The sequence below is a fragment of the Microtus pennsylvanicus genome, chromosome 21 (assembly GCF_037038515.1).
Source record: "Microtus pennsylvanicus isolate mMicPen1 chromosome 21, mMicPen1.hap1, whole genome shotgun sequence".
Taxonomy (NCBI): domain Eukaryota; kingdom Metazoa; phylum Chordata; class Mammalia; order Rodentia; family Cricetidae; genus Microtus; species Microtus pennsylvanicus.
The window spans coordinates 19,931,232-19,946,555 of record NC_134599.1 but is presented as its reverse complement, the minus strand read 5'-3'; the positions used below and the strand labels follow the sequence as shown (position 1 = coordinate 19,946,555).

At 40.6% G+C, this 15,324-nt stretch overlaps 1 protein-coding gene and 1 non-coding gene across 2 annotated transcripts in view; one reads left to right on the top strand and one right to left on the bottom strand.

The window, feature by feature from the left end:
• LOC142839589 (glucokinase regulatory protein-like) overlaps positions 1–12,866 on the top strand; it is a 31,770-nt gene extending 18,904 nt beyond the window's left edge. Inside the window, 1 exon segment of the mRNA XM_075955804.1 lies at positions 12,675–12,866. Within this exon segment, the coding sequence (XP_075811919.1) occupies positions 12,675–12,866 (192 nt within the window).
• On the bottom strand, positions 12,408–12,479 carry Trnac-gca (transfer RNA cysteine (anticodon GCA)). Its single transcript has one exon. It is a non-coding gene; the product is annotated as a tRNA-Cys (tRNA).
• Positions 12,867–15,324: the final 2,458 nt, after the last annotated feature.

The following is a 15,324-nucleotide window of genomic DNA, read 5'->3' as shown; positions in this document are numbered from 1 at the left end:
CAGGAAATGTGAGTATACATTGAGAATGATATTTAACCTTTAACAAGAAAAAGTGTGTGCTGTCTGCCACAACATGGATGAACTTGGAGGACATTATACCAAGTGTGATGTCAATCACAGGACAAGCACTGCTTGGTTTTAGCTTTATGACATCTAAAATAGTCTGCTGTGTAGTAACTGAGTCAGATGGTGGTTAGAGAGGCAAAGGGAGGGAAACTGAATAAAATAAAATCAGGATGGCTCAGAAGACTCAACAACTTCAAAAACTGGAAGGACAATGGCTGCTCTTCCAGAGTACCCAGGTGCAATTTCTAACATCCATGTGGTGTCTCACAACTATCTTTAACTCGATCTCCAGGGATCAGATCCCCTTTCCCAGCCTCCATGGGTACCAGGCACACAAATGGTGCATAGACACACATGTAGTCAAAATCACCTAGGCACATAGAAGAAAATAAAATTTAAAAAAAAGCCCCACAAATGATGTACAGTGGATGAAATCACACTTAAAATTACATCACTATGAGCAATTCATGAGGAGATTCAAAGAGTGAGAGAGAACATAACAATTATCAGGAATCAGATGGAATCTGTCTTATCAAAAAGTAAAAGCAAGAAGATATTAAAGTGTGTCAAAACTCTAAGAAAAAATAAAACTTGAACCCAGAAAACATACTATCAAGAGGAAGAGTTGAAGCTAGGAGGTGGTGGCACATGCCTTAATCCCAGCACTCGGGAGGCAGAGGAAGGAAAATCTCTGTTAGTTCAAGGCCAGCCTGGTCTACAGAGTGAGTTCCAGGACAGTCAGGACTGTTACATAGAGAAACCCTGTCTTGAAACAAAGCAAGAAGGGTCAAATCAAGATGCTTTCTGATGTATAAGATGTACATGGCTTTACTTCCTGAGTTCTTTTTGGGAGTGAGTGAAGGATGATTTCTCTACAAAAACAGTGAGTAGATCAGGAAAAAGAGAAGATGGGATATAGGAAGCACAGAAGAGTAGACAGAGAGGCTGAGGCAACCTCCAGTTGATGGTGACTCTGGAGGATAACGGGCCAGCTGATGGAAACAAGATGATCCAAAGTCTCTGAGAAATGTAAGCAGATGATAATGACAAAATAACCAATATGAATGCAGATATGACATGGAATTTTATACAGCTGGAAGAGGGTAAGTTGAATCAATGACAAATGAATTTTTAAAAATCACCCATTAATTATAACAACTAAAACAAAATTTATGCAGAAAAGGAACAAACAACTATAGTGTATATGATTGGGTTGACTCTTATAACATTGCCAGTGATTAAACCATTGGTTCTAACCTTCCTAGTGCTTCAACCCTTAATACAGTTCCTCGTGTGGTGACTCCCAACCATAAAATTATTTTTATTGCTACTTCATAACTGTAATTTTGCTACTGTTATGAAATGTCATATAAATATTGAAAATCAAAAGTTACCTAAAAAATTTAACACTATTGAAAATGGTAACATTAATTTGAATCACATGTACAGAATGGGGACCAGAGGCTAGGTGCCTCAATGAAATCACTAGAAATATATATACAGGCCAGAAGATTAAGGCTTTACAAAAGACAGTAGTAAAAAAAATTTGAAAAGATTGAGGAAATTATTGCAACTGATGAGCAGGGAAAGAAGATACAAGGACAGGATTTAACATTGCCAGTAGCTGTCAGAGATTACTTACCCAGGGTTTTAGCTTCCTACCCTGTAATCAACTCTGACAAATTATCAGGTTCTAAAGGCTCAAAAGAATCCAAAGAAGGTAGATGGATGCCTATAGGAATGAATGATTTAAAAGAAATTAAGCATGTAGTAGTAACTTATGGCTTGCATTCTGCATTTGTTATGGAGATGGTAAAGACATGGACTTCTGGCCTTAAAGCCATGCCACATGACTGGTTTCAGTTAGTTTCAGCAGTCCTGGATGACAGGCCTCACTTGATGTGGAAATGTTATTTCAGGAAAGAGACAAAAGTTTTAGAACAACAGGGAAAAGTAAAAGGGCTTGAGACCTCCCAAGATCAAATTCTTGCTGAGGGCACTTATGCTGACCCACAGGCTCAAGCTCTTTATGATGAACAAATCTTATCCCTATGCCACAAAGCAACCTTAAATGTTTGGGACAGGATTTAAGAACTAGAAAGATAAGTTGAATCTTAAACAGGGCCAGAGAGAACTTTAGTGATTTTTTACAAAGATTAAATAAGGCTGTACAAATAGGAGTAACAGTCCCAGATGCTAGATGAGTACTTATTGAATCTCTGGCTTTTGAAAATGCCAACTTAGAATGCAAAAAGATATTTGGACCTTTAAAGGTTAGAGCAGCACCAATAGATGGATGGATCCTGCATACAATGAACATTGAGACATTTGAATATAATACTAAGTCTTGGATAGGAGAAGCAATTTCCAAAGGGAAGAGGAGACATCAAAATGCCAAATGTTTTAATTGTGGTAGAATAGGACATCTGAGAAGGTATAATAGATAAGGAATTCCTAGAAATAATGTCTCCTCTGGGAATGGCAAAAATAAAAGGTATAAACCTTCTGGATTATGTAGAAGGTGTGCCAAAGGCCAACATTAGACCAATGAATGCAGATCAACAAAAAACAGACAAGGCAACCAGATACCATCAGGAATGATGTGGGAGTGATTTCTTATTAATAAAGAAACTGCCTAGACCCATTTGATAGGCCAACCCTTAGGTAGGCGGAGAAAACAGAACAGAATGCTGGGAGAAAGAAGCTGAGTCAGGGAGTCACCATGATTCTCCTACCGGACACAGACGCAGGTTAAGATCTTCCCTGGTAAGACACCTCATGGTGTTACAGGGATATTAGAAATGGGTTAGATCGATATGTAAGAGCTAGCCAATAAGAGGCCAGGCAGTGTTTAAAAGAATACAGTTTCCGTGTAATTATTTCGGGTAAAGCTAGCCGTGCGGGCGGCCGGGTGCCGAGAACGCAGCCCGCTGCTCCTATTTCAACACAGGAAACTCTGTGGAGGAACCTCTCGCAGGCCCCCAAGTCAAATGTGTTCCATTCATTCCCAGTCACTGTGGAGGACATGTCTCACCAGGAAAATTAAAATATCCAGAGCCTTCTGAACAAAAGCCATTCTGTTCTTGATGATGGAGCAAACATGGAGGATGAATCAAAAATTCCAATAGAACTTAAGAAACATATATTCTGGCATACTTCTATAAATGATCAAAGACCAAAGCTAAGAGTGCGTATAAATGACATTGTAATTGTGCGTTTGATAGACACGGGTGTGGACGTGAGTATTATTACTCCAGAATCTTGGCATCCAAATTGGCCTCTTCAAGAGGCAGATGTTCAATTCCTAGGAATTGGAACTCTATCTCAAGTGAAACAAAGCATGAGATAGGTTGAATGCATAGGGCTAGAAGGACAGAGAGGAAGGCTGTTATGTGGCCAATATTGCAGTGAATTTATGGGGTCGTGGCCTGATGCAGCAATGGAATACCCAGATTAACATTCTTGAAGTCCCATAATTCTCATAATTCTGGGAAGGATATTTTAAGGTACTATACACAAAGGTCACCAGCCATTCAGGTTGTACAAGAACACAAAGCAACTAACAAACCTTTAGAGGTACCAATGCCCCTACCTTTAAAATGGTTAACTTTAAAATGGTTAAACAGTGGATGATGTTAACAGAAGACAAACTGCAGGCTTTAGAACAGCTGGTACAGGAGCAACTAGATGCTCACCACACTGAAGAATCACCCAGTCCTTGGAATTCTCCTGTATTTGTTGTTAAAAAGAAGTCTGGCAAATAGAGAATGGTGACAGATCTAAGAGATGTCAACAAGGTAATTCAAACTATGGGCCCCCTACAATCTGGAATTCCTTTGCCTTCTCTATTACCAAAAGGATGGCCTCTTATAGTTATTGATTTAAAAGATTGTTTCTTCGCTATACCTTTACAAAAAAAGGACAGAGAAAAATTTGCCTTCACAGTGCCAGCTTATAATTCTCAGCCTCCAAGGAGATACCAGTGTACTATTCTTCCACGGGGATGCTCAATATCCCTACCTTATGCCAATACTTTGTAAGTCAGCCATTGGAAATAATATGTAAAAAAAAATTCCTAAATCTATAATTTACCATTATATGGATGACATTTTGCTATCTAATAAACATAGATACTGTATAAAGAATGTTTAAAGAAGTAAAAAAAAGTTTTACTAAAATGGGGATTACAAATTGCTCCTGATAAAATACAGAGAGGAGATTCTGTCACTTACCTAGGTTATAAAATAGGTTTACAAAAATTAGAACACAAAAGGCACAAATTAGGAGAGACCAATTGTGGACTCTTAGGACTTTCAAAGATTGTTAGGAAACATTTCCAGTCTACGACCAGCTGTTGGGATAACACCTGATCTAATAGTTCATTTAAGCAAAACCTTAGTTGGTGACAAAGACTTAAATAATCCCAGAGAATTAACAGCTGAAGCAGAAAAGCAATTGATTGTTGGTGAAGAAAAATTATAGGAGGCACATGTGGATAGGGTGAATCTGAATCTTAATTGCATTCTAGTCATATTGCCTTCCAGAATTTTCCCTACAGGAATTTTAGCATGAAGGGAAGATATTATATTAGGATAAATCTTTTTACCACCTAAACCAAGTAAAAAATTAAAACTTATGTGGAAAAAGTCTCTGAATCAATTATAAAATGAAAATTAAGACCTTGTCAACTAGCAAGTATAGTCCCAGCAGAGATTATAGTGCCTTTTATTATTAAAGAAATTAAAAATTTATGGGAAGACAATGAACCTTGTCAAAGGGCTTGTGCTGGGGGCTGGAGAGATGGCTCAGAGGTTAAGAGCACTGCTTGCTCTTCCAAAGGTCCTGAGTTCAATTCCCAGCAACCACGTGGTGGCTCACAACCATCTGTATGGGGTCTGGTGCCCTCTTCTGGCCTGCAGGCGTACACACAGACAGAATATTGTATACGTAATAAATAAATAAATATTTAAAAAAAACAAAGGGCTTGTGCTAATTTTTAAGGAGAGATTAATAGCAATTATCCCAAAAGTGATAGAATTAATCTTATAAAGAGAACTGCTTGGATCTTTCCCCACATTGTTCAGGACACACCAATAACTGGAGTCCGTACATTCTATACTGATGCAAATAAATTAGGAAAGGCAGGTTATAAATCAGAAGATTTAAATAAGGTAGAACAAAGCCCTTTATAATTCTGTCCAAAAGGCAGAATTACATGCTATTTTGATGGTACTAGGATATTTTAAAGAATTTCTTAATATAGTTACTTATTCACAATATGCAAAAAGAGTTGTCTGAAACCACTGAATATATAGTAGATGATACAGAATTGATTTCATTATTTATTCGGGTACAAGATTTAATCAGGAATAGGCTTTGTCCCATATACATAACACACACCTGATCCTATACAGGTCTTCCAGGTCCTCTAGCACAAGGTAATGCAGAAATTGCATTATTCCAATAATCAATAATCAATCAATAATGATTGATTATTGATTAGAAGTGTGCTGAAGACCTCAGAATTTTATAAGAAACATCATGTCAATAGAAAAGGTTTAAAGAAAGAGTTTACTATTACATGGCAACAAGATAAGGAGATTATAAAGAGATGTCCTACTTGTTCTTTCTATGACCAAACACCACTACCTGCAGGGAGTAACCCAAGGGGTACTCAAAGGAATGAAATCTGGCAAATCAGTGTGTTCCAATTTTCAGATTTTGGAAAATTAAAATATGCACACCACACCATTGACACTTAGTCAGGTTTTCAATGGGCAACTGCTTTGAGTGCAGAAAAGGTTGACTCAGTAATCACACATTTATTAGAAGTTAGAGCCATCATGGGCATACCTATACAAATAAAGACAGATAATGGTCCAGCACATGTTTCTAAGAAAATAAAACAGTTTTTTGCTTATTATAATATAAAGCATATTACAGGTATAGCAAAGAATCCTACAGGTCAAGCAGTTATAGAAAGATCAAATCAAACTATAAAGGATATGTTAAACAAACAGAAAGGGATGGAAAATACCCCCAGAAATAGATTACATAATGCTTTATTAATCCTGAATTTTCTTAACGCTAATGAGAAAAAGACAACAGTAGAAGAGGGACATTGGATAATAGAAAAGTCTTCTGAATTAAATCAGCTGGTATATTTCAATGATGTGTTGACCTCACAATGGAAGCCAGGAGATGTACTATGTTGGAGAAGGAGTTTTGTTCTTGTTTCAACAGGCGAAGAAAAGTTATGGATACCATCAAAATTAATAAAGATTTAGCTTGAAAAAGAGAAATCTCTTGAGAAAGAGAAATGGTGGCTCATCCATAGAGGTGACAACTAATCAAGTAGTAAGGAAACCTCATTAGGGTTGGGGCAGGGTTCTATTCTTGTCTTTGCAGGAAAATACACAACTTCAAAAAAATTGAGAGACCTTGGACATCTAGATGCCTAAAAAGGATAGGTCATCTGAGGTTAAGAATCTCTAAACATGAACTCAAATAATAGTCATGACTCACTTAAAAATCAAAGCTGGCTTTGGAATTGGACAATGACTCTGTCCTTCTCTAAATCCAATCATGTTGTTAAAATAAAAATTCAGAATTTTTGTCTCATGTCAGGAGCCATGGTATGGGACAGAAAGAAGAAAGAATTTAGAAAAAAAAATTTATTTTTCTTCATACCTATGTTTGTCTCTATTGTACCTTTCATTGTATATGTGTCTGTATAAATAATGTTTAAGTCTTTCACAATGAACAGTGAATTTTCCTGCAGTAATCTTTGAAGTTTCTAGGAAGAAGATGGGGCCCCACAACACAACTCCACCTGGTTGATATGACGTCATGATGCTGATAGCGCTACTATGAGAACTGTTTTGGGTACCAGCTGCTCAAGATGGTTCCAACTTGGTTAGCTGAAATGGTACACTGTTTTACAACATTCTGGCCAGAACTCCAAATAGGAACCTCAGAAAAACCCTACCGAATGCTCAGAGACTATTTGCAATTATACCAGGCAGTAATCTTGAAACTTAACCATCATTTTACTTTCACAAGATGTCATAGAAAAAACATTGCCCCATGACAGCTGGAAGTAATTCTAGAAGATGGCATCCCCTTTCCCAATAAAGTTTGTTCTCAGGTTTAGGGACATCATTTAGGGGTTGATTATAATTGGTACAAGGTTGGGGGTTAGGGAAGGAAATTATGTAAGCTCAGGGATCTCTTTGAAAAAAATGGAGAAAATTGGATAGAATAATAGATTAGTATGAGCTTACTCACACTAATAATAATGAGTAATAGAGTGAAATCTTGTGAGCTATTATTTGTAGGCAATTTACATTGGTATAGATTATTGTATATTGATACAAACTTAAATTATATTGAATATGTTCCTATTTTCATCTACAATATTTGTATACCTAGACAAAGTTATTTTGTCATATTGTAGGCATGCTTCTACCTTTGCTTAAGACATTTTGTATATTGATATATTAGGATATATTTATCATATTGCAATATACATTTCTACCTCTGATCAAGATACTTATACACTGTTTACATTTTGAGGTTATTGTCCTCATTTGTTGCATAGTTGTTTAAAGATTGTTTAATATTCTAATATGAAGTCTTAGTCTTTAAGTTATATAGGTATTAAGAATTATAGGTCAATAGTTATTTTTGTTTGTCATACTTATAGTTAGACTAATTAGGTTCTTTAGATACATAGAGATTGTATTCTGCATAGATAGGTAATCTTCAACCACTTCAAAGAGCTGTAGAATATGACCTTTAAATAACTTAAGGTTCTGCTGACTTGAGACACAATTGCTCCTATAAGCACTGATCTATTCCTGAGACAATGTTGAGTACTGAAGACACTCCACTTGGAGCTTGTTTTTTTTTTCCTTGGCAAAACTGTCCTTTGGGCAAGAAACTGCCCATGTATTGATCACTGACAAAATGTCTGATGTCTGGACAGGACAAGCAGGATACAAGAAAAAGACTGTCAAATCTTGCCCAAGACAGGGTAAGATGATTTTGAAAAATTTCCCGCCTCTGAAAGTGGTCTGTCGGTTACTCTAAACATTAGCCAAAATTGGTTGCTCCAATGATAATAATGAGATTTTGGATGATTGTCCTGGTAGCTAGTTGTCTCTGTCATTTGTTGCACATTTTTGAAGTTGCTTGATTGCACTTCTTGCTTACTCAAGTAATAGTATTTCTCTTCTCGGATGTTCATTGGGGTTGAAAACTAGATAGTTGTAGGATACGATAATCATTGAAACATTTATCACATGTTTCTTGCTTGATATTGTTTGTGCTGGTTGTAATTCTAATTTTTATAGCTGATATTTGTTCTTATTGTATATAATTTTGTATTATAGAACTTATTTAAACAAAAAGGGGAGGTGATGTAGGAATTCCTACCGCCAGCAGCCTTTGAGTTACCTGCTCACTTGGGCGTGGCCTCTTATATTATAAATGCCACATAAAGCACGCAACATTCGCTCTCTCTCCCAGCTGTGGGATTCTGTTGCTGTTCTCCTTTTAAGCAGAGGACTGTGATCTGTGAGTCTACCCCCCCCCCAATAAATAGCCCTTTATTATATTCAATTCTGAGCTAGTGTGGGGTTTCTTTTTAGCATCTGTCTTCAACCAGGCCTTGTTTCATTTCAAATACTAAAAGAGGTAGAGCAGAGCTGGGGAGAATGCTTACCTTGCAGTCACGAGCAACCTCGTTCAGTCCCTCGAAAGGCTAGGCATGGTGGCAGGCTTCTAACTCCAGTCCTGAGAGGGCAGAGATACAAGAGTTCCTGGGGCTCACTAGACTATCCTAATGAGGGAGCTCCAGGCCAATGAGAGGCCTGACCTCAAATGAGGTTTATGGTATCCTGAGTGACAGCACCCCAGGCTGTTCTCTGACTTCCACGTGGGAACACACATGTGCATGCATACACACATAAAAAAATAAAACATCTTTTTAAAATAGCCTTTGGATCTCTCTCTCTCTCTCTCTCTCTCTCTCTCTCTCTCTCTCTCTCTCTCTCTGTGTGTGTGTGTGTGTGTGTGAACATGAGTGCTGATGCCCTGGGAGGCCCAGAAGCATTGGATCCACTGGAGCTGGAGGTTTGGGAGGTTGTACGCTGTCTGGTGTGGGTGCTGGGAGCTGATTGCAGAGCAGTATGACTATTGTCCCCTTTGGGGACAGAGTCTCTCTGTATGTAGCCCTACCTGTCCTGGAGCAGCATTAGTGTATTCAAGAAAACCTCCCAGAATTCCATTTTTTAAAAGTATGTTTTGGAGAAAATTAAAACTAAGGATTGAGATAAGGATTTCTGCAGCCCTACGTCTAGCCGTGCAGACCCTACACTCTGAGACGGGGTCTGAAGAATGGCATCGTGCAGAGGAATGTCTCCAGCACATGGACCGCATGCTCTCCACAGATGACATCGGATCAGAATCTTTCTGAAGCTCACTGCTCTCTGCGTTCTCCTCACAGCACAGGCAAAGTGAATGCTACTTTTCTTCCTTGTTGGGATAATAATGGATTATTGAAGATTGAAAAAAGAAAATAGAAGACATTTTCTATAAAGGTAATGCAATTTACACAGATGCGCCCATTTATGAAATATGACGGCATACATCTTGGGATCTTCTCGCTGGTCTCTGAGCAGAGGAACTGTTATGCCCAGTGGGTGAGTGACTTTGGGGAGCTCTTGGGCCCCCTGTCTCTGAGCATTGCTTTGTTTTCCTATTTCACAGCACGACACAAGCAAATGTATTTTGCAAGCAGATCACCTGGAGGAAGGAAATACGATGGCTTTGTTTTGCAACTTTCCCTCATCCATTCCTTCAGCACTCGTGCTAGGACCTCAGCGATACAATGTGGAATAAGGGAGATGTGTTTTCAGAACTCAAAAGCAGATTGAGGGGGGCTGGAGAGAAGGACTGGAGGTCAAGAGCACTGGCTGTTCTTCCAGAAGACCCGGATTCAATTCCCAGCACCCACATGGCAGCTCACAACTGTCTATAATCCCAGTTCCAGGAGATTCAAAATCCTCACACAGACAAATGTGCACATAAAATAAAAATCAATAAATAAAAATGTTAAAAATATTTTTTTTAAAAAAAGAATGAAGCCTAGGAGATGGACACTGTTGCCAAACAATCTCACCTGTTAGTAACAGAAATGAGGAAAAGCCCACGATGAGCAGAAAGGAGACCGGACTGGAGGGACATCAAGGAAGTGCTCTCTGAGGAAATGTGGGGAAATTTTGAAGGACACAATTTCTGCTCACTGAGCATCTTGTGTGATTCGTCATCATCTTCTTTTTTTTTTAATTTACTTGCAAGGACAAATAAGAAAATGAGAAGTGATGCAGCCCACTGGTGTCTACTGGATGATTTTATGCTCAAAGCAGAATATGACAAACACAAAGGAAATAGAAGCAGGGGATAGAGAGATGGCTCAGAGGTCAAGAGCACTTGCTGATCTTGTAGAGAATCCCAGTTCAGTTCCAGCATCTCTAAGGCGGCTTATAACTGCCTGTAACTTCACTTTCAGGGGGTCTGATGCCCTCTTCTGGCCTCTGCATGCACCACACACACATGTGGTAGACATGCATGCATACACAGCAAAACATTCATATATATAAGTCTCAGTATCTCTCTCCTGATTTTTGTTTTTTTTGAGATAGTGTTGCTCTGTGTACCCCTGGCTGTCTTGAAATTCATTCTGTAGACCAGGCTGTCCTGGAACTGAGATCCATCTGCCTCTGCCTTCCCAGTGCTGGGATCAAAGGTGTGGGCTGCCACCACTTGGCTAATCTTTTTTTTAAAAAAAAAACAGTAACATAAGAAGATTATTACGCAGGGCGATGGTGGCGCACGCCTTTAATCCCAGCACTCTGGAGGTGGAGGCAGAGGCAGCAGATCTCTGTGAGTTCGAGACCAGCCTGGTCTACAGAGCTAGTTCCAGGACAGGCTCCAAAGCCACAGAGAAACCCTGTCTCGAAAAACCAAAAAAAAAAAAAAAAAGAAAATTATTACATGAATTTAAAGAACAGTTTGTCAAATTCAGTTTTGAGACAAAATGAGGTAAACTTTAAAAATATGAATAGAGTTTCCCCCATGGTGATGAGGCTTGAATTCAAGGCCTGATGCAAGCTAGGCATGCAATTAACTACTGGGCAGCTATACTCCCAGACTATGAATGGGGATTATTTTTCATGTTTAAAAGACATTTTATTTACTTTTATTTTTTGTGTGCATGGGTGAGTGTCTGCATGTATGTCTGTGTACCACTTGCATGCCTGGTGCCTGAGACAGGTTCTCATGTCCACTGGCCTGGAACTTGTCTGGTGAGCTAGAATGCTTGGTCACTGAGTGCTGGGGCATCTACCTTTCTGTTTTCCTAGGATCAGAATTACACACCAATCTTGCTTTAAAAGAAGGGGGGAGGGGAACACTTGCTTCAAAATATGTGTGGGTGTCAGAGGAGAACCCAGAAAAGCAAGTTCATCATGTGGGTTCCTGGATCGAAATCTAGGCACCAGTCTCTGGGGTGGGCACCTTTACCTACTGAACCATCCTGCGGCTCACCTCATTTGAATGTGGGTTCTGGAAATCAAACGCGGACCCCAGTTCTTGCAAAGCAAGCATTTACATATTGAGCTATTGCCCCAGTTCTCGGTTAGTCTTTAGAAAAGGTTTACGATACAATTAACAAGGGCTGTTGAATTTGGTTGATGTAGTTAGAAATCTCACATTCCGCTTTCCAGCTCTTGTCGGGGACCTTGCGGTAGTTATTTAATCTTCCTCTTGTGAATTTTCAATATATATTCATGGTATTGCCTGATGCCCTGAGATCAAGCGGACAGGCTAATGATATTTAACTTTGGATGCAAAAGGTAACTTCAGTTTTAAGAAGTTGGGGGGGGGGTACTAAAACAATTGTGGGTTTGTTTGTTTGTTTTTCTGATTTTTCGAGACAGTGTTTCTCCGTGTAACCGTTCTAGTCGTACTGGAACTAGCTCTTGTAGACCAGGCTGGCCTCATGCCTACAGAGATCCGCCTACTTCTGCCTCCTGAGTGCTGGGATTAAAGGCGTGTGCCACCACCGCCCGACTTGTTTGATTTTTGTAAAGAGTTCTTTTGGATAAGAACGTAAGCGAAGAGTGTTAATTTTTAGTTTGTTCTTTCTATTTAGTGGTTCTGGTCTTTGGCAGTCCTGGACCTTCTTATGTAGACCAGGCTGGTCTCTAATTCACCTGTCTCTGCCTTTTTAAAGCATGTGCCACCATAGCTTCCTTTGGTTTCCAAAAACAAGGGTAAGGGGGCACCTGGATTTGAACCAGGGACCTCTTGATCTGCAGTCAAATGCTCTACCACTGAGCTATACCCCCATTGGCTATTCTAGTCTTCCTCTGCCTCTGTGGACACTCTAGACTTCGGACTGAGAACGGGCAGACGGTCCCTACCCATTCGAAAAGGACTTGCCAGTCATGAACAAAGTATGCGGGTCACCAAATAGTGCAATCTACGATGTCTGACCAACGAATCTCAGGGCAAATTTACTTTTGCTTCTTGTGGTGATTTAGGTGGCGTTCCCGTTCACCAGCACTAGCGACTTAAACCTAGCAGAAGACTTTCCAGGTTCCACAATCTACATTTCATCTTTCCGGGTATTCCTGGTCCCCGGGCGGCTGGCGGAGGTTGCTGAGTGGTTAACTCTGTACTCTAGCCACCCGAAGAAGCAGCAAGAATTTTTGCTGCGGAGACAGTCCCCTTAGCCGCGAGGTCAACGAGCCCGAGGCTCCGCCCACCGTACCTGCCGGACGCAAGGGCAGTGACGCTATTCTGCCTGCGACTCCGGTGAGTCCGCCGCCTACGCTACCCAGAAACTGGGGCTGGAGCTGTGATTGCGTCACGTGTGTACCTCAGCACCTGCTCCGTTTTCCATTGCTGAGTCTGCTGAGCTCCAGAGTCGGTGGAAACTCGGAGCCGATTCATTCATAACATAACTTGGGTTAGTGTCTTGAGAGGGAGCTCAGTTCCGGTGTTGCGAGTCCCTGCCTGGAGAAGCGCGAGATGGAGAGCGCGAGCTCGGGTTGTCCCCCCCGTCTCGTGCTTCCGGTGTCCCGAGTGTAGGGAACTCGGTGTCTCTAAACTGCGGAGAATCTCAGGCTGTGGACTTCGCGGGAAGAGTCACCCGCTCGAGATCGGGAGGACGGGAGTGGAGAGTAGAGCTTAACACTTCCTCTTCGTGCTCCCCTTACGGAGAGGCACCCTTTCGGGCCAGAGAGCTTATTTTAGTTCAGACGGGAGAAAGACAGCTGTGCAACGTCGGGCACTTTAATAGTAACTGGGGACAATCCCGTTCAGCGAGATAGATGGTGGGCAAGTTCTCTGGCCAGATCCTGACGAGTTCCTCTAGTAAGAGTTTTCTGCTGCAGAGGTCAAGTTTGGGGACTATGTTTTAATGATGAAACGAAGACTTACCATTGGCATTGCGATGGCGATTAGGTGGGTGCGGGTTCCAGGAAGGGCAAAGATGAGCGCAGTACCACAGTCTGGTGAATATTCTCATCATATCACCAAATGTCGGAGTTTCTCAACAAGTTGGCTTTTTATTTTTTTAAATATTTATTTATTTATTATGCATACAATATTCTGTATATTCTGCGGGCCAGAAGAGGGCACCAGACCCCATTACAGATGGTTGTGAGCCACCATGTGGTTGCTGGGAATTGAACTCAGGACCTTTGGAAGAGCAGGCAATGCTCTTAACCTCTGAGCCATCTCTCCAGCCCCATGTTGGGTTTTTAAACATGTTCAGATACTGATAATTTTAGAAAGAAACAGTTTAAATTTGATAGACCCTACTCCCATATCTAAAATGAAGATTATGTCAGTTTTCTATTAAAGTGACGGGGACTTGCTAAACAGAGACATACTTGTTCCCCGCAACTCTTAAGTGAGTTCAATACTTAAGAGAATGTTGAATGTTTGGGGGTAAATTTTGTAGTACCATTGTAACGGTTTTGTTTTTCCTTTTTTTAAATATTTGGTGTGTGTTTGTGTGTGTGTGTGTCCCAAAGTCAGTTCTCTTCTGCCACCTTGTGGGATCCTGGAATCAAATTCAGGTTATCAGGCTTGTCCACAGTGTATCCACTTGGCTGGGCCATCTGCAGGCCCCATGGCGGTATTTTAATAATAATACTTAATAAAGTATGTTACTGGAAGTATATTTTATCACATGTATTTGTATTAGGGTTAGGGATTTAACTCAGTTGTAGGGAGCTTGCCTGGAATGCATCAAAAACCCTGGCTCTCCTCTGTTCTTTTGCTCTTGAGATGCACATAAGTGACTCTTCAGCCCAGATAAGACACCAACAGACCAAGGAAACGATTCCATCTAAGTCCAGTTTGGTGAGCCAGTGAGATTATGGGGTAATTACTGATGCGTGGGTATGCCAGGGAGCTACTTCCTGGACAAGCTCCGTCCAAGCATGGGTGACTTCTAAAGCCACATCAGTGGAGTCCCAACCCCAGTAAACCTTCCTATGTCACCCCTAAGAGCCACGGGAAACCGTAGTTGGGACGTGGGGAAGTTGGATTTTGGTGAGTGAGCAGGAGTGGATGGATAAGCAGGTGAAACTCACTCCTGACCCATTTCAAGGACCGAATGCTAATAGGCCCATCCTTGGGATATTTTGAGGTCTCATTGGGTAACAAGAGATATGCTGATTTCAAGACTACAAAGGTCTTATCTATCTAGTAGATGGAGTTCCACTAGCCAAGGCATCTAGCAGGCAGGGGCAGGAAAATCACTGTGAGTTTGGGCCAGCCTGGTCTACATAGCAAGGTTTCAAAATCTCTAGCATTATAATTCTAAATTAAACGTTAATCGTTTCTTTTTTGGGGTTTTGAGACAGGGTTTCTCTGTGTAGCCCTGGCTGTCCTGGAATTCATTCTGTAGGCCAGGCTGGTCTCAGGCCGAGAGACCTGCCTGCCTCTGTCTCCCGAGTGCTGGGATTAAAGGCATGCATCACTACCACCCAGATTGGCACATATAAAACGTTAAATAGGCACATGTAAAATGTTGAATAACTGTTGGATGGGATTCACACTTGTGAACTTGCTCTCTTGTGTGAACAGGTAAGCAAGGTCAGTCAGAGACTGGCTGGTTTGCCTTACAAACCAGAGAAGTAGAATTCTGCCTCTAAAAGTCAGACCAAGAATCAACAC